Source organism: Knufia obscura (assembly GCF_036327395.1).
Source record: "Knufia obscura strain CCFEE 5817 isolate CBS 148926 chromosome Unknown scaffold_5, whole genome shotgun sequence".
Taxonomy (NCBI): Eukaryota; Fungi; Ascomycota; class Eurotiomycetes; order Chaetothyriales; family Trichomeriaceae; genus Knufia; species Knufia obscura.
The window spans coordinates 1,603,180-1,628,196 of NW_027042691.1; the positions used below are offsets into that span (position 1 = coordinate 1,603,180).

Sequence of the window (25,017 nt, forward strand, 5' to 3'; positions counted from 1 at the left end):
GCGCCGGCAATGGACTTCCATATACGAGTACACGACTTCCACTGGGCTTATTCCTACTCGGAGTTTCGTCTTAATCGCTGTGTGAACTATCAATAATCCAACGCTCCAATACGAATCCATCCAGCGACTTCGAAGTGCGACAGCCGCAATCGCCGTACGCGGTAGCCGTCAGCTCCTAGTGTGCTCCCATGGCGCCTTCACCTCTACGCATCGATGGAAGGAGATTTAGAGACAACAGGAACAGAGAAGTAACATTTCGGGGCATCAATGTCTCTGGTGAGGCCAAATTCCCAAGCAGGCCGAATCTCCCAACCCACATCCAGAACGACTTCTTCAACGGCGACAATGTCTCGTTTGTGGGGAGACCTTTCGACGAAGATGAAGCGCATATACACTTCGCAAGGCTGAAAAGATACGGATACAACAGTATAAGATACGTCTTTACCTGGGAGGCTATAGAACATGCTGGCCCAGGTCAATACGACGATGAGTTTGTACAACATACCATCAATACACTACGTATAGCCAAAAGCTATGATTTCCACGTCTTCATGGATCCGCATCAAGATGTGTGGTCTAGACATTCTGGGGGAGATGGTGCGCCAATGTGGACGCTGTATGCGGCAGGCTTGGATCCAAGGATGTTCACCAGAACGCATGCTGCTATGGTACATGCCGACTGGCCAGACCCAGCGACCTTTCCAAAGATGCTGTGGCCGACGAATTACCAGAGACTAGCTGCTTTCACCATGTTTACCTTGTTTTGGGCAGGCCGGGACTATGCGCCGAAAGCGATCATAGACGGCATGAACATCCAAGATTACCTGCAAGGTCACTTCATCGATGCATGCAAGTATCTCGCTCAGAAGATTCACGAAGCAGGTGATCTGGAAGACGTTTGCGTGATAGGATGGGAGAGCATGAATGAGCCAAATCGTGGTCTGGTAGGCTGGGAGAACATGGATGTGATCCCGAAAGAGCTGAACATGAAGAAAGGCACATGCCCAACGCCGTGGCAGTCTTTACTGACAGGATCCGGCAGAGCTGTCGAGGTTGACACCTACGAGTTCGGCAGCTTCGGTCCATACAAGAGTGGGACACAACTTATAGATCCAGAAGGTGCTTCCGCCTGGTTACTACCTGAGGCGTCTCAGGACGAGAGATACGGCTTCAAGCGAGACAGCAATTGGAGATTAGGGACATGTCTATGGGCACAGCATGGCATTTGGGATCCAGAAACGGACTCATTACTAAAACCAGAATATTTCGACAAGAGTCCAAGCCTGGGAGAGAAAATGACCTACGAAAAATTCACAAACTCCTATTTCATGCAGCATTTCAGAACCTTCAGAAATGCCATTCGAAGTGCTCACAAAGACTGCATGATCCTCGTCCAAGCACCCGTCCTAGAAATCCCCCCCTCAATCAAAAACACACCAGACGACGAAGACAGACTAATCTTCGCAACCCACTACTACGACGGCCTAACCCTCCTAACAAAACACTGGAACAAACTCTACAACGTCGACGTTTTTGGCGTCCTCCGCGGAAAATACTGGTCCCCCGCCTTCGCGGTCAAAGTCGGCGAAACCGCAATAAGAAACTGCCTACGGAACCAACTAACCGCCATCCGCGAAGAAGGCGAGAAATACACCGGTGTACACCCCACACTCTTCACTGAAATCGGTATCCCCTTCGATATGGACGACAAGCACGCGTACAAAACAGGCGATTACAGCAGCCAGATATCGGCCCTCGACGCAAACTACTTCGCTATAGAAGGCAGTGGCGCCGCGGGCTCAACACTCTGGCTGTACTGCGGCTCGAATAACCACCAATGGAGCGATAACTGGAACGGCGAGGATCTAAGTATATTCTCCGTTGACGATCTGGTACCGCCTGGACCACCACGGGATGAAACGCCCACACAATCAACCAACGCATCGAGCACAACGTTGACAAAAGCGTCATCAACAAGATCAAGCTCCCAAATCGACCCCACAAACCTCAAAGCCTCCCTCCCCAAACCCGAAATAAAGCGCATAGCAAGCGAAACACCACCGGACCTAGGAAACCACCCCGGTCTCCGCGCCGCAGAAGCATTCCTCCGTCCCTCCCCCATCGCAACACACGGCGATGTAGTCAGCTACGGCTTCGATTTGAAGTCTGCCACGTTTACATTGAATCTCACTGCGCCGAGTAAAACACCAGATGACAGCCCCACCGAGATCTTCCTGCCTCACTTCCATTTTCCGAGTGGTAGTACGCACGTGGAGGTCAGTGGCGGGAAATGGGTTATTGATGTTAGAGATGTGGATGGGGAGGGGATGCAGTGGATGAGGTGGTGGCATGGGGAGGGGGAGCAGGCGTTGAAAGTTACGGGTGTGATACGGAAGAGTGGTAGTAGTGGGGTGGAGGGGGCGGAGGAGGGGGAGGAGTATGGGTATTTTGAGGTGTTGAGGAGGGTGGGGGAGAATTGTAGTGTTATGTGAGGGACGTATTGATCAAGCGTGGCTGTTCCGATAAGCAAGTAATGAATGATATACCTGAGAGGTGCAGGTTAAATATTTATTACTATTGAACAACTGTCTTTCCTACAACATTGGTGCGTTAGTTCGTAAGTGATCGCATGCGAGCATGCAGTGCGGTGCGTGCCTTGATAAATCATATCGCCGACTCTGATCAGTCCATTTTATTGCTACCACGAATACCGGATAGGGCACGGCACTGAAACTTGATGTAATGGATCAAGGAGAGGCAGAACAAGCCAGCCTCGAGGGAAAAGGGGTGCAAGGACCGTTTGCTGCCTAAGCCGCGCTGTTACGATCATGAACGAAAATCGGATGCGACCGAGTCCGACTGGGCTGTTCGCAAGGCACAATCGATCAATCAATCGATCGATCTGCATACAGGGCAAAATGAGGCAAATCAGTTCGCTGGGGCTATGATTGACCCTTATGCTCCTGCGGTGCTCTTTTGAGTCAACTCCAGGATGTATCCGGAAATGGCCACTTGCCGTGCGGTCCGTCAAGGTGAGGCAGGTGTGGGTGGACAGGTGGGTGGGTGGGTGGGTTCAGCCGACTCCGCAATGCGAACTCATGCGGAATCAATGCTACTGTAGTAAGCGAGTAGTTCATTGCGTGCTATGAAGTGCGACTGAGGCACGAGGAACAGCAGCTCAGCCTTTCCCTCCCTGAGCTGATTTGCACGTCATGAATGAGTGCTTCGTTGCTATCAAGTCCTTCTGAAGCACACAAACAAAATCTCAGCCTTTCCCCTTCCTCGCTGATTGGCAGCACGTAGTTGTCCTCCCCTTCATCGTGATGGTTGATTCTTGAATTGGTGAACAGCAATCCCAAGTGACGTAGAAGTACAGTCTATCCCATCCGAAAAGCAGAATCAACCCCAAACGAGTGTTGTAAATGTGTAGAACCAGGTACAAACTGCTGTCTGGCACCATCCTAGAATGTTAGTAGCACAGAAAATCACACCATAACGCCCCGATTCCCCACGTGTCTCTCGTCAATGCCTCAATAGCGGCTATGAGCCACGTCTCCTTGTACTGGCCTCCGGCGAGGGTTCGCTATGATAGCCTCGAAGATGTTCGCGGTAATGGTCCTGTCGTCGGAAGCCATTGTCACCTTTGCGGTCACATTTCTTGTACTTGCAGTCAATGTGAGGCTTATCGTGGACGGACTGCATGTGGCGTTTCAGGTCTGCTTTGCGTCCAACAGAACTGCGCAAACCAGTATTCTCATCGATGCAGTCGGGAACTTCGCAGTAGTACCGCGTTGTCCTGGATGGCGGGATTTGCGTTCTATCTTCGAAGTCGATGCCACTGGCAGTCCGTTGCACAGGGGTCTGACGAGAGCTTCTGAACATGGAGTGTCAGCACGCCTAAGTCAAGGGTAGTTAGGTCTTACTCACGATGAAAAGTGGCGACCTGAGCCTGGAGAATATGAATATGAGGAGTAGGCGTATGTAGCTTCGTTACTGTTGCCAGAGCTGCTACTCTCTCGCGAGCCACGTTCATGTCTGTCCTGTGGATAATACATGGCCGGATTGCGCGACAGTACTTCAGGCGCGATCGTGCCGTCGGCGAACGCTGATCGTGGCACGTTCTGAGCACGTAGCTGATTTGAGCTGAAGCTTCCATAATTTGAGCCGTTGTCTGCAGTATCGTACTGAGGAGTTTCCCAGGACATGCTGTAGAAGTCCCTGACCGACATAGTGGCGATGATCGTGTTCGACAGCACGTAGGTGATACGATGTCGATGCTATGTAGAGCAAGCCAAAGACAAGCTACCTTCCTGATGACACAAGGTATGTACTCAGAAAGCCACTGACAGCCTGAATATCCTCTGCATGCATATACCGATGCAAGAAGAGAATGACCACTGCTATACCAGGTTCTTAAGCATTTGCATGGCTATAGGCAGGCCGGATACCTTGTTTGCATGGCGCGGAATTTGGCTCTCTTCGCTGCCAAAGACCACCCAGATATCCCTAGACGGTAAAGGCAAGGCTTACCTAGTATACTTTCCATAACAGGGCGGCCAATCACTGGTAAGACATTCTTGCACTGGACGTTGGATCCGGCCTGTCGCACCGAGTGTCCTCACTATGAATGTAAGCCTCGCCAGCAATGAGAACCGAGAGCATGTGCTCCGAAGTATGGAATTCTCTGGTCGGAGACAAAGATAGCTGTCCTACCGTTTCTTCGCGCCACGATCGCAATGTTCGAAGGCGACCGCTTGCCAGTAATTGGGGTCGAAAACCACCGTCTATACTTTCACCTTGGCAGGCGAAAGTCCCCTCAAGCGGATCGATGTAAGAATATACTGTAAGTGGCAGACTCCGAAGGTGCGAGCTTCGCCTGAAAGGCAGGTGCAAAGATGCGACGTAAAAGCGTCCTTGCGCTGCGAGATCGCATGAATAGCAGTTGAGGATCTTGTAGCCTGGAATGTTACCGTGGTCATGCCGGCACGTACTTGCCGTGAGGAGGTGACAGAAAGTACCTTTACCGCAGCCGAAAACGCGACAGCACACCTATAGGCAAACAATGAGCCGGTCGTGACCGCAGCAGCGAGTATACCAGTCCTGTTGAGACAATAGAGATGCGACCAATTGAAGGAGCCGAAAGAGAGGACGTGGCTCGATTCACTGGGAAGCTAAATGTTCAAGGCAAATCAGTGCTGTAACGATTAGAGAACAGAATGCCTGAAACAGCTGTATGATGTGGCAGTGCCAATATCAGACGATGTGATGGCTTCAAAAAATCAACAGGCAGCAGTCGAAGTAGTGCTTCGAGGTAGATGGTGGAAGAAGGAACAAACAGAAGGCGCTGCCCGAAAGGTCCAGCACGCTAACGATCTTAGCGGCTTTGCCTTGTGCAAGGAAGCCATAGCCCTAAGTTGGTGAAACGTGATTGGTACGAAATGAAATGCAAGGCAGTTAGCGAGCTTTTGAAGGCACAATTGATCAAACCACCAGTATAAGCACTCATGTGACTGAGCGTCGATGCTGCTCAAGTGTCACAACGTGCCGACTGCGAATCGTGCGCTGATTGTCGTGTTTTAAGAGATGGGTGGTTTGAGCTTCTGGTTGCTCGCACAGATTGATTGTGTTAGAACATGCACAGCCTTGCTTCCCCAAGAAGCGAAATGCCGCGTATGGGCCTATCTTACAGGTCGTCTTCCAAAAATTTGTAGACGAACTTGAAGTCGGCTTTTCTCCGATTCATCCTGCACGTATTGGTTAGCATGTGTCTGAAATAGAGTGGTAGAGCGAATTCCAACTTACCATGTGCTCTCATAGTCGAAGAAGCGATAGGTGCCTTGCTCGTACTCCTCCGTTATCTGTTTTGGCTCCTCGTGTCTCTGAAACCATGTTTGATATTGTTTGTGGAACCGCCAACTCTGGTTCTTCAGCGCTTTGGCTGCAAGATACTGCTGATATGTGTCCTGCTTGTAATAGAAGATGTAGAAGAGGGTATCAGTTTCCATACGTTGGTTTTCGTAGAGTGCTGGATCATCGAATATGGGCAGGATATCCTGCGGGTAATGCGCTGGCGTAGCATACTTGTACGAGGGTCTGTAATGCTGTGGACGGTCTAGATCGCCAGGTTCCGGACACGATTCATGTGCTGCTTGTAATATTCTTTGCAGCTGAGCGGGTTGTTGCGTCGCACGAGTCTTTGTTGTTTCAAACGAGTCGAGCAGATCTTGTAAGCCCGGTGGCAAGTGATATATCGACTCAACTTCTTCTTGTGCCTCGCCATTCGTTGTGTGCATCTCGTCTGCTATCATGGGCTCTGCAATTGGCTCAGTCTTATCCATAGCCGGAGTGACCGGTACACTGCTCGGCTGGCTTGCAGCAGGTGCACTGGACGAGCTGAGTGATGGAGATTTTGGTCGACCCTGCTCAGACGACGGAGGCTCATCGGCGGGCGCCGGAGCGGGTGAAGGCGCTTTGTCTGCTGAATGAGCGTTCACTGAGCCTGGAGATGTGGCCAAGGAAGCTCCCGTCGGAGCAGGAGAGGCCTGTGCTACACCTGGTGGCGGAGGTAACGGAGCAATTCCCACACCATTCTTGTCGCTTGCTGCCGCAGCTGCAGCAGCGGAGGCGTATTTCAGAGTTGCTGTTGCTGGTATAGGTGCTGGCTTCATGTTTGTGTCTTTCGGCAAGGGCGGAGGTGGAGGCATCGAGTTCAATGTTGCTAACGAAGGTAGAGGAGATTTCAGCTGTGTCGATGGCCGTCGGGTGGCAGTTGGGGGATCTGGTTTCTTCTTTGGCGGCGGAGCTGTAGCTATGGGTGGCTCTGGCTCCGGAGGATCTTCTGCTAATGACTGTGCATCTTGAGAAGATATGCGGTCCATCTCGCCAGGCAAGCCGAACTGAGCCTCTTCGTTGTCCAGGTTGCAGTCATCGTAGATCCCCTCGTACGCATCTCCATCAAAGTCGGCGTCTTTGCCATCTTTCACCACCTCGTCGATGTCGCCCTTGATATCCAACACTTGCTGGTTGTCGACGTTTCCATTCTGTAAGGAGCGCAGTAGTAACTGCAATCTTGACTCGTGCCATCTGTAGCGCTCTGAGATTGTTTCGATCTCTGCTAATCTCTCGGCTTTCTGGTTGTCTTTCTGCTTCTTCTTCATGCCAGCCTGCAATGTAGCTGCCTCTGCCTCGAGTTCTTCGGTCAGGAACTGGTTGATCTCGTCGACTTTCTCGGTCAGATAGTCGCATAACTCGTCGCGTTCTTTCTCCTTAGGATCCTGCTTGATGTTCTGCGACAGGCCTTCTTTCGAGAATGCTTTCGTCTTCATTTCCTTCTCGACAGCTTTGAACGACTCCATACACTGCACACTGTTAGTCTCGATCAGGAGAACACCCAAACAAGGCTACCGACTTTCTCTATGCGCTTCCGCTGTTCGAACAGGCCGGACTTGTCCTTGATGTCGTTCCCTGCCGCCCATGACTTAATCTGATCTCGGTGTTTCTGTAACTTCTTGATCTCGCGCTTGAGGTGTTCTTCGAGTTTGTCCTTCTGCGCCGCATTCTGGGATGAATATATCTTCTCGTATATCGAGTTGAACTCCTCTATACCCTCGTCCACCTTCTTGAATGTCTTGTCGATCTCCTGCTGTAACTTTCGACTTGCCATGATGTCGGTCGCATACGTGCGATGTGAGGAGGGTGTATAGAGAGCGTGCGCAGCGGATATTATTCGGTTTGGAGAAGGTCAGATGTGAGTTATGTTTGTTCCTTCAGCCGCCTGTACCATCCCATCCATCACATGGAGTCGACCGGAGCTCGGATAAACATAACCCCGAGAATTTCTCAGCCGCTCCTGCCTCATCGAGGAACTCACCTCAAATTTCACAGAGCACTGGAATAGCTACAGCCATCATCGATAAGATCCAGGCATGAAAGGTATGCACAACAGTCACGGCGATATTTCGAAGCTGATCTTGCTCAGCGGTGCTGCAAAGATGCCTCAGCGCATCCGTGACTGTCGATGCGAACGTGGTCTCATCGATAGGGAAAGGCATACTGGTCCTGGCCGCCATTGGTCCGAATGATACGCGGAAGACCGTCGAATCTATGGCGAGCAAAGTCTTGAAGATGAAACTATGGCCTGATGAGTCAGGTGGTCAGTGGAAACAGAATGTTCAGGACATTCAGGGTGAAGTGCTTTGTGTTTCACAATTTACCCTCTATGCATCTACTCGGAAGGGCAATAAACCTGATTTCCATGGCGCTGCGAAGCCTGAGATGGCCAAAGAACTCTATGACCATTTCGTCTCGACTATCAAGAACTCCTACGAGCCGACAAGAGTCAAGGATGGCGTCTTTCAGGCCATGATGGAGGTCGCACTCGTCAATGACGGTCCTGTCACTTTGCAAATGGACAGTGAGGATCCCAAGAAGACGTCAGGGGTCAACACTCCTACATCGAGCTCAACTACGAGTGCCGGGCATCCTACAGAGACTTGAGGGTTGGAAGCATGCTTAGTGGCAGTAAGTTATCTCCGTCGTGACGCTCCTGAACGTGTCCAACCATTGATCAACATATGATCATACCATTTCTTCTAATGTTCGCTTTCCTCAGCTCCCAAAGACGGTACCGGCATCAACAGCGCACGACTGCTGCCTCGGTCACTGCCCCGTTGCTATCTTGTGTCTACTTCCAACCACAGAAAGCTCTACGGGAATTGCTTGCTCGAGATCCGGCACCTAAGCTCATCATGCGACGGTGTCCAGACTTCTATGTAAGGTGTTCGCGCCTGTACTCTCGAACTTGCGCATCAACGGGAAGCCGAGTACTAATCCAGCCAGCTATTGTTGCGTGAGCACGTCAAGGACCTCTGTCAGTGGCATTATACGCTGAGTGATCTAGCACAAGCTTGGGTATACTTCCGGGCAGCCGAGCGCAACTTCTTTCATGCCTCCCAAAGTCATCGGTAAGCACTCAACTATAACGTATGGTCGATGTGTATACGGTCGAAGAGCAGGAGCTTATCTCGTCCTCCACCGCTCCGTTCGCCAACAGCAATACCATGAGATTCAGAAATCAACTGAGCAGTCAATCCACGGAGTTCATTTAGAGCTTCCACATCAGGACTAGTGTTGAAGAGAACTCCAACAGATAAGGACTCTTTAATTGCTTATCGGTAGAAGATTCCGAAGAGCTCATGCATGTCATGATCAGCATCTGGCACGAACTATGGGTACCGAACATGTGCCTATCTTGATACAAGCTTCAGCATTCGCCCGAATGAGGGGTTGACACCAACTGATCCCCGCAAGTACACGAGGATGTAAACAGATAAACAGAAATACATGAGGCATAATGTTAGCAGCTTCTTCACCTTCAGAGGCATCATCGACCTGTGTCCTATTGTCTACCGTGTCAGCTAAAGGAGGTTATCAATATGCCGGGCAAGATTAGAACAGCTCTCGAGGTCGATCTGGACAAGCCAGCCAGTGAACAGCCACAGCTACACAACAGGTGGCATCCTGATGTCCCCTTCTGCGGCACAATCAAAGATGGTGAGACTGTCAAGATCGAATGCGTTGACTGGACTGGTGGTCAGATCAAGAACGATGACAGCGCCGATGATGTCCGGGACATTGACCTATCCCGAATCCACTACCTCTCCGGCCCATTTGAAATCGAGGGTGCAGAGCCAGGTGATGTCCTGCTAGTCGAGATTATGGATGTTCAGCCCTTCCAAGACCATCCATGGGGTTTCACAGGAATCTTCTCCAAGGAAAATGGAGGCGGGTGAGAGCGTTTTGTTCCTTTTCTGGCGCTGTCACTGATTTAACTCTCAGGTTTTTAGACGAGATCTATCCTGAGGCGTAAGGTTCTCCTTTCATTTCTCTGCATCCTCACTGACCTCGTATGCAGAGCTAAAGCAATCTGGGATTTCGAAGGTATCCACTGCACCTCCCGACACATCCCCGGCGTCAAATTCGCTGGCCTGATTCATCCTGGTATCCTCGGCTGCGCACCTTCACCGGAGATCCTTGCGGAATGGAACCGTCGCGAACAAGAACTCATCGATACCCACGAACTCTCCAAGTCGCGAAATGTCGCTCTCGCACCCTTGCCCGAGTCCGTCCACGCTGGCAGTGGCTCAGATGAGATCAAGGAGAAAGTCGGTAGAGAAGGAGCACGTACTGTTCCTGGTCGTCCTGAACATGGCGGGAACTGTGATATCAAGAACCTCAGCAGAGGAAGCAAGGTCTACCTACCCGTCCACGTCAAAGGAGCCAAGTTCAGCGTCGGCGACCTACATTTCAGCCAAGGAGACGGTGAGTGTCCTATAAGCCCTGTCCTTCGATCGCGCAATAAGCACTAGGCGCAGCATCGACATCAGATGCATGGCCTTATGGGCTCTGACTTGGTTGCCGAAGCGTGCACCATGCATGACATCTAAACAGCGTGGTTGTCTTCACCAGTATACTGATGGCGTCATAGGCGAAATTTCGTTTTGTGGTGCGATCGAGATCGCAGGAGAGATAACAATCAATTTTAAGGTCATGAAGGGTGGGCAAAAAGAGTTGGGAATGGTGAATGGGAAATCACCTATGTACATACCCGGGCCTGTGGAGACGCAATTCGGACCGGGACGATACCTTTACTTCGAGGTGAGTTAGCTTTCCGTGTCAGGAAGGGTGGTGTCTAACGATGTGCAGGGCTTCTCAGTAGACGAACACGGCAAGCAATACTACAACGATGCGACTGTTGCATACCGTCAGACGTGTCTGCGGGTCATTGAGTACCTCAAGCGATATGGGTACTCGGACTACCAGATCTACCTGTTACTCAGTTGTGCGCCCATCCAGGGACACATTGCGGGAATTGTTGATGTGAGTCCATACCAGTTGAAGGGTAAAAGAGAGTAAGCTGACTGACTCGACCAGATCCCGAACGCATGCACCACTATCGGCCTCCCGGTCGACATCTTCAATTTCGACATCATGCCTGGCGCAGAGATCAAGAAGCTGGACTTGGGCTCGTGTCCTATGGCTTACAAGAAGTGAGGCAACGTTTTATTCAATGATGCCACTATTCTATACTCACCGAATCATCCTATGCACATAGGGGTTCTCTTCAGCCTCCAATGTCTCATAGAATCTCCCCGTACTCCCTCTCCAAGTCTTCCAAATCCCAAAATCCCTTCCAGACCGGGCCCTTTACCTTTCCCTTCGAGTCAAACTTTACACCCTCTGTACCCAGTAATTTAACCTTACTCTCCTGCTTCCCCGTATACTTTCCATCCCTCCCCCATTCCCCACCAAATCCGCCTAGCGTCCCATCACTCGCAAGCACTCTATGACACGGTACATCTGGTGCAAAGGGGTTATTCCGCATTCCATTGCCCACTGCTCGGGCTGCCGAGCCAAGATGGGTGGCTAGGGCAGCGTAGGTCGTGTATGACCCTTTTGGGACAGAGAGAAGGGAGATGTACAGGCGTCTGCGAAAGGGTGTCAAGGTTTGATGGGTCTGGATCTTGCGCAGCGTGTCCACGATTTGCTCTCTTGAGAGGTCCGACGTGACATCCAGTTTCTTCTCCAGGTGTGACCGGTCGTCTTGCTGCTTATCATCGTGTTCCTGGTCGGCAGAAGCAGAAGTAGCTGGTGAGGGTAACTGATCCCAATCCTTTCCATCCATTGACGTAAATACGAGCGTCGACTGCTGCTTGTCGTCCTTCTTCATCTTTTTAGCTGTAGCCTTCGATACTGCTCTGCTTTGCTCGTCTGCGCGCTTCTTTTTCAATGCGTTCTCCTCCCCCTCCTCAACCTCATCTCCATCATTGCGCTTCCTTTTCTTGTCACCGTATTTTCCTTCATTCTTCCCTCTCACTTCCAAACTCACCCGATCCAACTCCACCAAATCCACATCTCCAGCCTTAATCCTCTCACCCATCTCAATCGCATCCCGCAACTGCATCGCACTCATATTCCGCACCGCGGGCTTCGCAATGACTTTATCCCACTGTTGTGTCCCACCACCGACGGTGTTATCGAGGATTATGCGCGCGAAGCAGTGGTCTAGAGTTACTGGCCAGACTGGTTGGGTGGGGGATTTGGTGCGGGCGAGATGGGGGAGGGTGGTTTTGTAGAGGCTTGTCCAGGTTTGGCGGAGGTTGGTGAGGTCGGGGTCAACTAAGTGGTTTGTTGCTGGCTTGGGAGTGGTCATGTTTGCGGAACGTGAATATGTGTTACATGCTGTTCGTGTTGGAAAGGTTGCAAGGACGGTATTATGTTAGTGTTGCGATGACCCGACTTGCAGCGACGCGTTGAAGGGCGTAAAGTGCACGCGTTCGTATACGCGTATCGTATCCCGGAGTCATGATGACGGAGAGTATTGTGGGGGCGGAACTTAGAGGAGAGTTCGTTTCCTTGAGCTCATCTTCCTTGATGCCTGCCCAGACGCTTCAATGTTGTGCGTCTCAGCATCGTGCTACGCATTCTCAGCGTCGTAAACTCGAGACCAATAGGAGCTGCTTTGTAACAGTCAACGCCCCGAGCACTCTTGCTTGAAAACACCTTGACAAACTGAATCTCCGGAGCTTGCACTGTATCGGCCAACGACAGCATGTCATCTTCCTCCCCATCTACAAAACCGCTCCGTGAAGCACCCACCGATGTATGCCTCGATCCGCAATTGCACCACCAACCCCCGGTACATCCATACTTACACTAATACCTCTAGCTAGCCGCCATTACCGCGCAATTAACCACCATAACCCTCCCCCACTTCACCTCCGATGACGCCTGGACAATAGGCACATCTCTGCGCGCACGCATCCGTACGCTCTTCCCAGGCAGTGCAACAGTCATCAATATCACCGCCGCAAACTCCGACACCCTCCTCTTCCACTGCACGACCAGCCCCGGCGTAAACCTCGACAACGACACCTGGGTATCCCGTAAGCGGGCAACCGTCAAGCGATGGGGCGTGAGTAGCTGGTACATGCATCATAAGATGGGTGGCCGCGAGGACGAGTTTCAGAGGAAGTATATGTTGGGCGATCGGGCGGGTCAGTACGCGATTCATGGGGGTGGTGTGCCGGTTCGGGTTGAGGGTGTCGAGGGTGTGGTGGGTGTTATTGTTGTGAGTGGGTTGAAGCAGCATGAGGATCATCAGGTTGTGATTGAGGCGTTGGAGGAGTTTATTGAGGGTCATCGGGGTTCTTAGCTTGAATGGTTCTGCCGGGTAAGATCCTGCAAGATATTTCATCATGATATCGCATGAGGTTGGGAGGATCGTTTGTCAATCGTTTGCTTCTTGCCCTTATGATCTGTCGATATGAGGGATGAAGAGCAGTCACAACTACAAAGTCATCATTCATCGGCGGCGGCTAGCACTAAAACAACGTGCAAAACTTGCTGATCGATGCCTACCCGTTTGAAAAGGCACAGCACATCCATGTGCACTCACTGAGCACACTTCATGATCATTCTCGGATACTTGATGATAACGCACAACTACCGCAATAACAATGACCGATTCTGCCCCAACGCATTGACCAACCAAGCAATAGGTATCGACGACCAAATTTAGGATCCTCTGAACACTACAATCTCCTAGAACTTGAACGTATATCTTAGGTGCAGCGATCAACAACTACCACCTGTTCCACAAAACCCACCTCCACCTGAACGGGCACCACCACTGAACATGACTGGATTGCAAGCCACCATAGCACCGCCAAAGAATGCTGGACTGAACGAAGAAGTATCACTGCTCCTGCTGTAGCCCCCAGCGGTCGAGGTCGGTGCCTGGTGGACGCTTTTGACGCTGTGCCGTTTCGATTTGGAATTCTTGTCCTTTGGCGGCTCTTTATCACTCAACGCCACATCATCCCAACCACTACACCCAGTTAGCAAGCTCCTCCTCCACTGCATGCAGCACCACCACCGAATCCGACAACGGCGCCTCCAGGGTAGGATGCATACTTTTCCGGATGCTCGATTTTGTCTATCTTGACTGCCATCTCCTTCTCATGTTTCTTTTCGAGTTTCAAGAGTTTGGCGTTGTGTTTCCCATCAAGCTTTTGTTGTTTTTTGAGGGCTTTTGGGTGTTCCATGCTACCAGCATATGTCATCTCGATGCGTTCCTTCTTGGCATGGTATTTGGACTCGGCTTTGGCCTTTTTGGCTTCAATCTTCTTGTCAACTGCTAGCCGGCCACTCTCGGTCAGTCTCCTCTCATGAGGCAGAGGAGGGTTTTCTGCTTGTTCATTGGGAGCACCTTCAGGTCTAGGAAACGTGGACTGCTCAGGTGGCTGCGTTGCTGGTTGATTCTCAGGGTTATCAGGAGTAAGCTTTGTTGGATTGGTCAATTGATTGTCTGGTGAAGCCATCGTGTGTGATTCTGTTGGCTTCGGATTGCTCAACGATGATACTGGTGTTGGCTGTCTCGAAGGTCGTGATGCTCGAGAATTCTTTGACGATAGATATGATGAGAATGGTCTATGTGGTTCTTCTGGTGAACGTGATTTATGAGAAGGTGGGATGTAGAAACCTAGCATAGGGTACCAGACCACGGGTAGAGCAAACTATGATGAAGGATGTTGTGATTAACGAATGGCGATGGAAGAGTATTAAGCAATTCCAATGTTGTAAAGAGTGGACGGCCACAAGCTCAGCATTGAAGACAGAGAAGTAGAAGAATCGATGTGGGTGGCAACTGCCGGACAAAGCGCTCGAAGAATCAAATGGCAAGTTCGATATTGGAAGGGTGCCTCGAGCGGCAGGTACTGACCTTGAATCTCACAACAACATGAGCAGGTACCACCGCAATTCAAGCTCGCCACTGACTTGGAGTGACTGCCATCCACGACCTGGTTGACATTATTGGCTTCGTCAGCGACATGGTCGACAAGAACTTCACAAGGCTGGCGAGATGGCTTGGAAGGAAGAACAACAATTTTATGCATTGCAAAGCCTTGTTGGTCTGATAAGTGTGGACTGAATATGCGCACCAAACGCCCTCTCGCACCACTTTTCGTGGACACCTCTCGCTAGACAATGGACATCTATATCGTACATGCGGTGTCATCTGAAAACCGTGTACTCGTTGATATCTCACCCCGACCCCTTGACTGTTCTTGAACGCTCGGAATGCCATCTGGGGAACGCCTTGCTGAAACGCCATCGATTCTCCTCGGTTACCGAACAACAAACACAACCGGGCTGTCACAGAGAAAACTCTAGCCTATTACCAGCGTAGTCCCGTGCAAAGAACCTCTTCGGGAAGCCTTTCGGACCAATTCGACCAGAAGCAGTCTGTGCTGGATCGTCACAATGCACAGGGGCACTCTCCCCACCAGTCTTGTACAGCTGCCATATCCGCTCCTGAAGTTGGTCGAGTTTGTCTTCGGATAGTATCTTGAAGCATAGATGTCTTGGCGATTCTGACTGAGCTTTCATTTGAGCTTGATCAAGGTGGAATTGTGATGTGATATGTATTTGCTGACCACTACTACCCATATCGAACCATGCGAGGTGAGCTTTCATGGAATCCGGCGCAGGAGTTTGTGTCAGACCGAGGGTGCCAGCATAGAATTGCGAGGCGATATGAAGGGTTTGTGGTGGCACCTGGATATTGACATGGTGCAGACCGGAGATCAATGGCTCATTTTCTGAGGCCTGACTTGCCTGGTCGCTTATGCTGTTGGCACTGGAGTTTGTGGACGACATGGTGCAGGTGGTGAGTAGCAGAGATGTTTGTCGGCGACAGATATTAATTGGGAATAGATCTTGGTTGCGAGAGTCGTCAGTAGGCAGTATCAACGACAGTAAATGTCAAGAAGGATAAATTTCCTGCTTTTGTAAGGCAGGAGGTCAGCTCTGCACATCGTCACGAGGTCCACCGCCAGTGTGCAAACGCGCTGCCATAAACTCCAGTGCAACCCTTGTCCCAGTGACGTCTTGCTCAGGTCCAGCGTTATCCCACTGGAAGCACTACTGACTAGCATACCGTCTTGCGGGGAAGTACTGCCGCAGTCAGCAGGATTGGTGGAATCGGTATGTGGGCGCCGTTCTCGCAAAGGTGCACGGTTGGGCGTCCACCACCAGATAACACGTCCTCAGCCTATCCCATGATAACCCGCTGCATCTACTAGTGTCCTTTCAGAAAAATACCGTAAGCCATTACTTCGCGGTGAAGCCAACGAAGCACAGCGAAGTTGTTTGCAACATGAGCTCTAACAAATGAACAACTCTCATTTGTGGACGGTTGATTATCAGCGCACGTCATACTGCATGTCAAGTCAGATCCCTGCTTCGGAAAGCCAAAGCCGGAGCAAATCCCACACCATGTCAGGCACGAATCCCACGGAGCGTGGTTGCCAAGCAGACGTTCTGTCCCGCCCACTATTCCACCCTAGTCAGGCGACTTGTCCCACACCAAGCGGACGCTGCATCACCTCCGTCATTGCTCTGGACTTTGTTGGATGGGGTACAGAATGCTCGTGCATTAGACGAGCACCGACGTCTCGTTACTACAACGAGGCGATAACGTGTTACTCAGAGTAGGGCAAACAAAATCCATTCGACAGTGATTCAGTCGTTTCTACGCTCCAATCCAGACACGAGGGCTTGCTTCGTATGCTCTACGCACCGTGTTGGACAACCAGGACACCAATGGAACCCATCAGTGCGCGTAGCGGCTGCAGCTGACCCATTCTCTCCGTTCGATAATTCCTGCTAACTCCAGTCCATCCACTCCCGCTCACTCACTCAACCCTCGAACTATTGTCACCCCTCCCCAACCCCGTCGCATTACCCGCATTACCCGCCGCGCCAGAATCAGCACTCCTCCCACCCCCACCCCGTTCCCTCCGCCGCTGCCGCCGCGGATTTGTCGGCTTATAACTCTCATTAAAATTCATCACCACCCCCAAGAACCTTAGATCCACATCAGATTGATGCGCAAGGTCATACAGGAACCCATTGATGCCGGTGTGGAATTCATTGCCTAGATCAGACATACGCTTCCGCAGGTTGGTGATAAGTGTTGCGTCGTCGCCACTACTTGAGGGGAGAAGCTGCGGTGACTCGTTGTTGTCATCTGACATCGCAGACCACCGGTCTGTCCTGTGACCCGTCGCAGGTGTACTAGCTCTCGAATCAGATCGGAAGTCTTTCTCAGTAATCCCCCATTTCCCGGCCGCAGTGCGCTTCTCGATCCGCGATGTGAGTTGCTGGCGCTTGGTGTATTCCGCCACGCTGAAACTGTACAAACTCTCGACGACCTCGCGGTAGCTGAGCATGCATTTTAGCATCTTGTGGAGTTGAACTAAAAAGCCATCTTCGCGGTTCGCGCTGGATGCAAGGAGACCTTTTTGCACGATCGTGTTGATGTAGCGCGTATGTGCTTCTATCAGGTCATCTAGCGTTGCGTCAGGCCTGTTGATTGTTTTCTGCAGAGTCTCCCAGGATGCCTCGATGACTTCGAAGAGGATATAATACTGCAGCTGGTTTACAAAGTGGACCATCTCGGCAATCAGACAGCGTGCGGATTTCCACTCTTTGCTGAGCTTGTCGGATACGGCGGGGGAGGACAATACGCCGCGGGCGCCGGTCATGCATTTGCGGTAGGTGGCGTTCAGGCTGTACTCGACGCGTTTGACGCGGAGCATGACGTTGAAGATGCGGAGGTACTGCGTGTTTGCCCATTGGGTTATTACTACGTCGCAGGGGTGCGAGACTTTGTATTCGAGGGTGAAGCAGTCCCAGCCTGTGTCGTTGCGGTTTAGTTCTGTCATGCGGGCGTCGAGGCGGCGGAGGACTTCGGGCGAGTCGTATTGGGCGTTGCTGTGGCGGATGGCGTGCTCGAGTTGGGAGGTGAGGTTGTGGCGGTATTGGGAGTGGGCGGGGCGGTCGAGGTTGGGCGCGAGGGATTCGACGAGGAGGTCGATGAAGTCGCCTTGGGAGACGAGGAGGTATTTCTTTAGGGCAGTGAGGTGGGTGTGTAGGAGGAACTTGTGGGACATGAGGTGGGTTAGGCGGGACATGGTGTGGGTGTAGGCTGTGGAGATGCTGGCGGAGAGGGAGGCGTGGGAGGTGTTTGCGTAGTCGAGCGATTCGGAGTTTTCTTGAGAGTATTGGATTACCCAGTCACTGTCGCCGCAGTTGTGGCGGATGAAGTTGAGGGATTTGCCGATCAGGAAGATCTTCTGGGCGAATTCGGGGGAAATGATTGAGGGGACCATGTTTGTTTCGAGTTTGTATTTGTCTTCCCAGACTGACATGGCGACTCGGCGTGGGTCGAGATCTGATTTTAGGCTGGGGTCGTTCTCGACTACGAAGAATTCGTGGTAGGCGTCAACCAGTTCACCGTCGTAGATCCAGTGTCGGAGCATGTCGTAGAAGGGTCGGGCAACGTGTACCAGTAGTCTTTCGGCAAAGCCAGCCACGAATGGGTCTCCATGTGATGACAGCAGACTGTGTATGAGGGTGATGATTTGACCTCCTCGTTTCTGCTGTGAGTCATCAACTATCAGCGCCATCAACCGTAGGCCCATGGTAGCATCTCTTGTCCAGATGACACATCTTTTCAGTGTAACTCCTGCAGCTCGAACACCCTTCTTATTGTCCTCGCCCTTCTCTATGGCTGTTAATGCCCTTCTAATTTCTCCCTCCAGTGTAGCAACCAGTCCAAGGTACGATCGCAGCTCCCCACTAATCGCAGCACGTAGACTCTGGTTAACCAGACCTCCGTCTTGAGAATTGACAAAGTTGGAGAGTGTTTTGTACAGAAGGCAAGGTTCTGCAAGAGTGTTCAGCAGAGATAGTATCGGGATAGGTAGATTCGGAGGGAGTTTGACTGTGTTTGCAGAGACAAATTGATAGCTTTCCGAAGACAGGCCCTGCATGTTGAATGGTAGATCTCTCAGCAAGTCTAGCTCTGACGGTGCATGGGCTATATCTGGTGCCGGCTCAGAAGACTGTCTCGGTCGTTCTGCTGGCTTTTCTCTTTCCGGTCGGGCTTGTTCTTGACCTCTGCTTGGAGGCTTCGGTGGCAGTCGCCTGGGTGATTCGAGAAATGCTTTGGGCTCGACAGATCCCCTTCTTGAGAATCTGTCGCTCTGATCACTATCTGTCCGCTCATGGTAGCGCTGCTGGACCTTCTCTTTCAGGAATTTCTGCTGGTCGAGATCTGCGATAGGGCTTCGAAGGCCATTGCGGGGCGTTTGGTCCTCGGACAGGGAGTATAGCAGATAAAGAATGCGCCATTTCTGGCTAAGCACCGACATAGACAACAACCTCGAGTAGAGGTTGCTGAACCTGGCGGCCTTCTCTGGTGATGCATTTTCTCTGAGCAGTTTGCGCTTAATCAAATCTTGGGCAGAATTGACATCAGGCGGCACATCGTCTTGACCGGCATGGACTGTCTCGGTGGCATTGTGTATTAGACCATCTAGCCAGCGTAGAGTGTTTTGGTCATTGATCGTGGCAGGGTCAACAGGGAGGAGTTCGTCAAACAATTTCGAGAGGGTGCTATCGATACGGCTCATCCGCTGTTCATCGCCCATTGCGATGGAGATGGGAATGTTCTTCGACGTCTTCGCATTGCATATATTGACTACCGTCCAGTCAGATTGACGTGCATGAAGGTCTGCTGCCGATTCCACAATTGATATGTTCTGGTGTCATCCAGAGTAAACAATTCCAGCGCGTAGAACGCAAGGATAACGCGTCAGAAAGTGGGCTGGTATAGCAAGGCATCAATCGATATGGCGAGGCATCAACATAGAGTGGGCCCCGCGCAAACACAAAACATTCTTCTACTAGCTGCCCATGATCTCTCTTCTTTCTCTTCTTCAACAAACTGAAACACTCCTTCGTATTCACTCTATCCTTCATAACACCATGATTGCCGGAGGGGAAATCGAATGGACAGATTGAAGACAAATAGTCCAGCTTACCTCGAGTACTCCTGCTGCAATGAAAGTTGCAGATTGTGGAGGGTTCGCAAATATTTGGACCAACATATCTACTTCCTGACTACGACGCCTACAAATGAGAATAACGCTTATATTTCATAATGAATCATCAGTTCGTGAAGCTTCACAAGGTAAAGAACGGTGTTTTTCAGCCAGACCACTTTGACACTTCTCGGTGCGTTCATCACTTCCGAAGTCAAGCTTGGCCGAAGGACATTGTCAAGGCCAGAGATCTCTTCGAGGCCCCGGCATTCTATGTCAAGCGCTGTGAACTGTCGTCGTGTGCAAATTACCCTGCTCTTCAGTAGCCGTGACTCTACCCGAAGAACTAAGACATGCAAGTCTTTCGGAGGAAAAGCAGCAAGGCAGGTATCAGGCTGGTCGGTGGTTGGTTAGTCTGCTCGTCATTTCCTCGAACGAAATAAGTTCCGCGGCAAGTCTCTTTGCCAGTGTCTGCATGGTGTGCAATTTTTGCAACTGGTCACCATGGAATGTGAGTACGCAGAGCTTCCAGTCGCAAAACTCCATCGGCCGCTTTCCGAGCAACTGCTTGATCCTCATCAATTTCAGGTTCACCTATATTGTAGAGGAGAAGCCGCTCCTGGGCGATCTTAGCCTCTACACGCACGTCCATCGTCTCTCCTTCCTCTTCGCCTGCTCCCCATGGCCCCTCAACGAGCAGTACAGTCCCGTCTACAAGTGTCCTGTCATCCATAACGACGAAGTGATGGTGGTCACTAGCAACGACAGGCAATTTTGTCAGCTGTAGTGTCTTCAGCCCATCTGTGTGAAGACTTACATGTCGGAGCCATTCACGCTCAACTCACGTAGGAGAAGATAGCACTCAAGAAGAGTTTTGCCAACGAACGGCGACTCTGCGGAAGTTGATTCAGGACGGTCTCCTAGATTTGTCTCAACCTCGTAGCGTCTGGTCGTGTCGTCTACGAAGACGAAGAAGCTCTCGTCTGTACCATAGTGGTTTTGATTGACAACGATGAACCGATTGATGGTTTCAGGAGGGATGCTGGCGGCACAGCAGACTGGGAACAGGCGGCCTGGCGTCGGTGGCACTGTTTGAGTGCTCATGGAGGAAGCGACTCGGCTCAAAACGTGCTACGGGATGACATGGACGTTTGGCCTTAACCTTGGGAAAGCTTCACCTTGTTGGCAGTGGAGAACACTAGGTACTGAGCAGCGTAGCTTGGCAACGTAGTAATGCAACGTGACGAACGTGGTTATTGTGGTCACTAAGGTGATGGCACATGGTTCGTGAGGACATTATTAGCCGTAACGCTGAGCATCCTGCGTAGTAGGGCAGTCATCGCACTTCGCCATGCTGTGCGGTTGATCAAGAGTTCGAAGTATGTCTTTGAATTGAGTTTATTGTGACGGACGACCGTTCATAGAGTGCAATTCCATCTTTTTGCTGCATTGGCACTCCGCTCGTCCGTCAGGAACAGCGTGAAACTATGCCATCGCGTATTTTCCATTGTATCACTATTTACCTTCCTGGCTTGAAGACATTTCACCTAGTTAGAAAGTGTAATCTGTGTGTTGAAGCTACTGAACCACTAGCGCGACCTACTCCAGGACCTCTCTTCCGAGTCCTTCAAACAATTCGCCGAGGTAACGCCTCAACTACGGTAATCGAGCTCGAGGTCGAAACGATGGCAGACCACTCAACGACACCTGGAGGCCAGTCAGTGTACCCTCTTCCGCCGGCCGACTATAGCGATGCCGGCTATCGATATGAGGACGCGTCGCAGTCCCTCCCAGCAGCAATCCCACCACCACCTGCAAACCAACCCCAACAGCAGCAGCAACTGCCAGTCTATGCTGAACAGCCAAATGAATCATTACCAGGACCAGAATCAGCAGCCGCCGCGGGACCACCTTCTGCGACCAAGTCTAAAGGCAGTGGAGAGGTGAAACCACGTCTGCGCAAGGCATGCGACAGCTGCAGTGTTCGAAAAGTGAAGGTGCGCTTCGTCGAGTCTATTAGAGCTGCAGGACACTAACAACATCTACAGTGCGACGAAAGCGGACCACCATGCAAGTCTTGCACTGCCCTTGATATTCCCTGCACTTTCAACCGCCCCAGTCGGCGACGAGGACCCCCCAATAGACATGCGGAAGCCATCAAACGACAACGACTGGACGATGGCTCGTACAATCCCATGTCTGCATCTCAAATGGCCGCTTCACCAACAAGAGATGCTGCTTATGGTCTGGCCGCCCTCTCAGCTCCTATGCCACAGCAGCTCTCGGCTGAGATGATTTGCGACATCGGCACTCTTCACATCCTGATCGACGACTATTTCGCATACATTCACCCTCTGATTCCTATCCCGCATGAGCCCACTTTCAGAGAACAGCTGAGGAGAAGAGAAGACGTTAGAGATCGGAGTTTCCTGGCTTTACTCGCCGGCATGATCGAAGCATTGGTTACATCCTTCCCAAGAAGAGTCAAGCAGGTCTTCCAATCTCCAGAGGCAAGGGCTCAATTTCCACATGCCAGCGCTCTCATCAGCAGGTGTCATTCTGTCTTCACCGAAGCTAGAGGGAAAGGCTTCATCGATAGAGACGACCTAAATCTGTACGATGCTTGTAGCAGCTACATGGCAGCCATCTCCTTCGCATACATGTTCGACCTCCGTCGTTGGCGCCTTTACTGCAGCGAGTGTATCACAATTTTGAGGACTCTGAACTATCACAAAGTCGAAGAAGCCTATGATTCCAGTATTAATCTGATTGATCAACAAATCGGTCGCCGTCTCTTTTGGCTTTGTTTCGTCGGTACATTGACCGTACGTCAACTGGGCAATTCAGATTCCGACATCCTCATGCCACACGCTCACTCTGATGCTCTTCCGCCTATGCCAGTCGAAGTTGACGACAGATACATCATGTTCGACCAAATTCTTGCCCAGCCACAAAATGAGCTGTCTGAAATCGTTGGCTTCAATTACAACATCAGAATATATCGAGCTTTCCATGCCATGACGGCTCTGGAGATGGCTTTTGGTACAGACGTGCTTTTTGACTGGGATCGGCAGCGCTTTTCAATTTGCAATGCCATCCGAGATGTCAAGGCTATCACAAAGGACGCACCACCTGAGCTGAAACTGCAACAGAGACAAGAACTGGGTGAGTGGCCATCACGACAGAATGATATGAGCCAATACTCTCATGCCTTCCATGGCCGCCATGATGCACCTGCCGGTCTGCCCCCAATAGACGACCTAGGGCGACCGTCGCCCCATCCAAGAAAACTGGTTCAGTTCGAGATGCAGAAAGTAAATATCTACGGCACACAGCTTGCAACCCGTAGCTATCTTGTCGAACGTTACTGGAATCTTTACGAGATTCGAGAGCACGAAAAAGCCTCACAACAGACTGTTGCCGACAGTAAGCAGCAGCAGCCACAGTCTTCGCCTGCCGTGGCGTTCCTGGCTAGCGGCCTAGAAAGCCGCTTTCAACCATCACGATCAGCACATACACCATCCGAGTCACTTGGTGTGGACGAAGGCGAACAGCAGATGGCTATCGAACGTGAGGACATTGTTCGAGATATGGCGCGTCTGCTCAGATCAGTCAGTCAAATAAACATGGAGCCGAACGGGCATTCCTTTGTAAGTGCTTCCAGATCTGTCTGTCATATCATGCTAATCTTCCTTCCAGTGCCACAAGATCCGCCAAGTCGCATCTACACTCCTCTCCCAAGATCGCTCTCTGATGTCTCGCATGCCTACGCTCGATAACGATGAGGTCCAGGAATACCTTCGTGGATTCATTGACATTCTAGCCAAACTCGAGCGCATCGGCAGCTCACTCATGCGTGGTGGGGATCCCGGACTCTCACCTCATCAGACTTCACACGAGCAATATGGACAGCAAATGCCACAAGGACAAGGACATCTCGCAGGTATTGGTGCTTATGCAGGTAAGACCCAAGAAGAGATCGAAGAAGAGGAACTTGTGCAGTGGGCTAGTCTGAAGGAGCATCAGGAGAGGTTCGTCAATAAGCACGAGGGTTATCTGGCGCTGTAGGAGTAGGACGTGGTCACGGGTCGCGGGACTGAAAGGGGTCCTGTGATTGTCGACATGGTTGTGGCATAAATTAGGGTCTGCATGGACGCTTTCTTCCCCAAATATTGGACTTCGTGGAGAGCTCTATGAATTAATTGTAGTACATAGACATAGGAGCACCACATCCATGTCTTATCACCGTCCACTTTCTTGCTACTCACCGCTCTCTTGCTTTACCCGAGAGGCCAGCTATCTTGCTCGTCAGACGGAACTGCCCCGACTTGAGAAAACAAGCGCGGAGACTTCCGCGCTAGGCCGAATTAGTTCTTGGTACTTTTGTACAATCCTTAAACGCGCTCATGGCGGTCGTTGCTTTTCTCGTTTCCACATCAAAATACATCAATCCAACTGAATTGAGCTGCAAAGCCATCTATTGAGAGGTGTTTGCGAGGATGTATCGGTTGGGAAAGAAGTATGATGAACGCTTACAGCAGATTTTTTGCGCATCGCGGTGCCATATCAGGTTTTAGCCAGCCACTATCACGAGTACTGTCCCAATCGGCAAGATGCTGCCATAGCAAGCACAATGTGTGGACTCATCTGCTACGATCGACGCATCTCACCACGGCACACCGAGGCATATCCACGATGAGAATTGGTCGTCCTCGAGCACCACCTCTCACGACATCTTCATGTCCGACGCGTTTACGGCGACCCAGCCTACGCTCGTTCCGCAACTCCTCCAGTCGTCAAGCCATCCCAATCCCAAGAATCAAACCGCGCATGGTCAAAAGCAAAGTCGAGCATCTATTGTGGTTTCGCACATCTCCTCCTGGTAAGCGTTGGTTGGAACCTCGGACCTGGTTGCCAGGGAGCAAGGCTCCGCCTTCAAGCAGGAAAAAGGGCATTTCCGCTAGCAAACGTTCGCTCATTGAAAACCCTCCTACGTTGAAGGAATTTAGGGATATGGCGGTTAGAGGCGAGAAGCCAGAACTTCCTACGGCCAGAGAGACATTGC

General features: G+C 51.2%; 11 protein-coding genes across 11 annotated transcripts; 5 read left to right on the plus strand and 6 right to left on the minus strand.

Moving 5' to 3' along the window:
* Positions 1-188: 188 nt before the first annotated feature.
* Positions 189-2,492, plus strand: PMZ80_005380 (uncharacterized protein; the record flags this gene model as incomplete). Its single annotated transcript, XM_064873800.1, has 1 exon — positions 189-2,492. One exon carries the CDS (start codon positions 189-191, stop codon positions 2,490-2,492), a length of 2,304 nt encoding a protein of 767 aa, XP_064730904.1.
* A 1,048-nt stretch (positions 2,493-3,540) lies between these two features.
* Positions 3,541-4,229, minus strand: PMZ80_005381 (uncharacterized protein; the record flags this gene model as incomplete). Its single annotated transcript, XM_064873801.1, has 2 exons — positions 3,541-3,874; positions 4,054-4,229. 2 exons carry the CDS (start codon positions 4,227-4,229, stop codon positions 3,541-3,543), a joined length of 510 nt encoding a protein of 169 aa, XP_064730905.1.
* A 1,569-nt stretch (positions 4,230-5,798) lies between these two features.
* NOT5 (general negative regulator of transcription subunit 5) lies at positions 5,799-7,663 on the minus strand (the record flags this gene model as incomplete). The annotated part of the gene is made up of 2 exons (XM_064873802.1): positions 5,799-7,358; positions 7,409-7,663. 2 exons carry the CDS (start codon positions 7,661-7,663, stop codon positions 5,799-5,801), a joined length of 1,815 nt encoding a protein of 604 aa, XP_064730906.1.
* Positions 7,664-7,925: 262 nt separating this feature from the next.
* DTD1 (D-tyrosyl-tRNA(Tyr) deacylase) lies at positions 7,926-8,496 on the plus strand (the record flags this gene model as incomplete). The annotated part of the gene is made up of 2 exons (XM_064873803.1): positions 7,926-7,932; positions 7,979-8,496. 2 exons carry the CDS (start codon positions 7,926-7,928, stop codon positions 8,494-8,496), a joined length of 525 nt encoding a protein of 174 aa, XP_064730907.1.
* Positions 8,497-9,434: 938 nt separating this feature from the next.
* On the plus strand, positions 9,435-11,052 carry PMZ80_005384 (uncharacterized protein; the record flags this gene model as incomplete). The annotated part of the gene is made up of 6 exons (XM_064873804.1): positions 9,435-9,787; positions 9,838-9,864; positions 9,914-10,320; positions 10,487-10,656; positions 10,705-10,878; positions 10,933-11,052. The coding sequence occupies 6 exons, from the start codon at positions 9,435-9,437 to the stop codon at positions 11,050-11,052; spliced, it is 1,251 nt and encodes a 416-aa protein (XP_064730908.1).
* Positions 11,053-11,137: 85 nt separating this feature from the next.
* Positions 11,138-12,211, minus strand: PMZ80_005385 (uncharacterized protein; the record flags this gene model as incomplete). Its single annotated transcript, XM_064873805.1, has 1 exon — positions 11,138-12,211. One exon carries the CDS (start codon positions 12,209-12,211, stop codon positions 11,138-11,140), a length of 1,074 nt encoding a protein of 357 aa, XP_064730909.1.
* Positions 12,212-12,610: 399 nt separating this feature from the next.
* Positions 12,611-13,213, plus strand: PMZ80_005386 (uncharacterized protein; the record flags this gene model as incomplete). Its single annotated transcript, XM_064873806.1, has 2 exons — positions 12,611-12,661; positions 12,728-13,213. The coding sequence occupies 2 exons, from the start codon at positions 12,611-12,613 to the stop codon at positions 13,211-13,213; spliced, it is 537 nt and encodes a 178-aa protein (XP_064730910.1).
* A 422-nt stretch (positions 13,214-13,635) lies between these two features.
* PMZ80_005387 (uncharacterized protein) lies at positions 13,636-14,381 on the minus strand (the record flags this gene model as incomplete). The annotated part of the gene is made up of 2 exons (XM_064873807.1): positions 13,636-13,888; positions 13,975-14,381. The coding sequence occupies 2 exons, from the start codon at positions 14,379-14,381 to the stop codon at positions 13,636-13,638; spliced, it is 660 nt and encodes a 219-aa protein (XP_064730911.1).
* An 835-nt stretch (positions 14,382-15,216) lies between these two features.
* PMZ80_005388 (uncharacterized protein) lies at positions 15,217-15,720 on the minus strand (the record flags this gene model as incomplete). Its single annotated transcript, XM_064873808.1, has 1 exon — positions 15,217-15,720. The coding sequence occupies one exon, from the start codon at positions 15,718-15,720 to the stop codon at positions 15,217-15,219; it is 504 nt and encodes a 167-aa protein (XP_064730912.1).
* Positions 15,721-16,757: 1,037 nt separating this feature from the next.
* Positions 16,758-19,559, minus strand: SPC98 (Microtubule-nucleating Tub4p (gamma-tubulin) complex component; the record flags this gene model as incomplete). The annotated part of the gene is made up of 1 exon (XM_064873809.1): positions 16,758-19,559. One exon carries the CDS (start codon positions 19,557-19,559, stop codon positions 16,758-16,760), a length of 2,802 nt encoding a protein of 933 aa, XP_064730913.1.
* A 2,078-nt stretch (positions 19,560-21,637) lies between these two features.
* Positions 21,638-24,020, plus strand: PMZ80_005390 (uncharacterized protein; the record flags this gene model as incomplete). The annotated part of the gene is made up of 3 exons (XM_064873810.1): positions 21,638-21,949; positions 22,001-23,602; positions 23,652-24,020. The coding sequence occupies 3 exons, from the start codon at positions 21,638-21,640 to the stop codon at positions 24,018-24,020; spliced, it is 2,283 nt and encodes a 760-aa protein (XP_064730914.1).
* Positions 24,021-25,017: the final 997 nt, after the last annotated feature.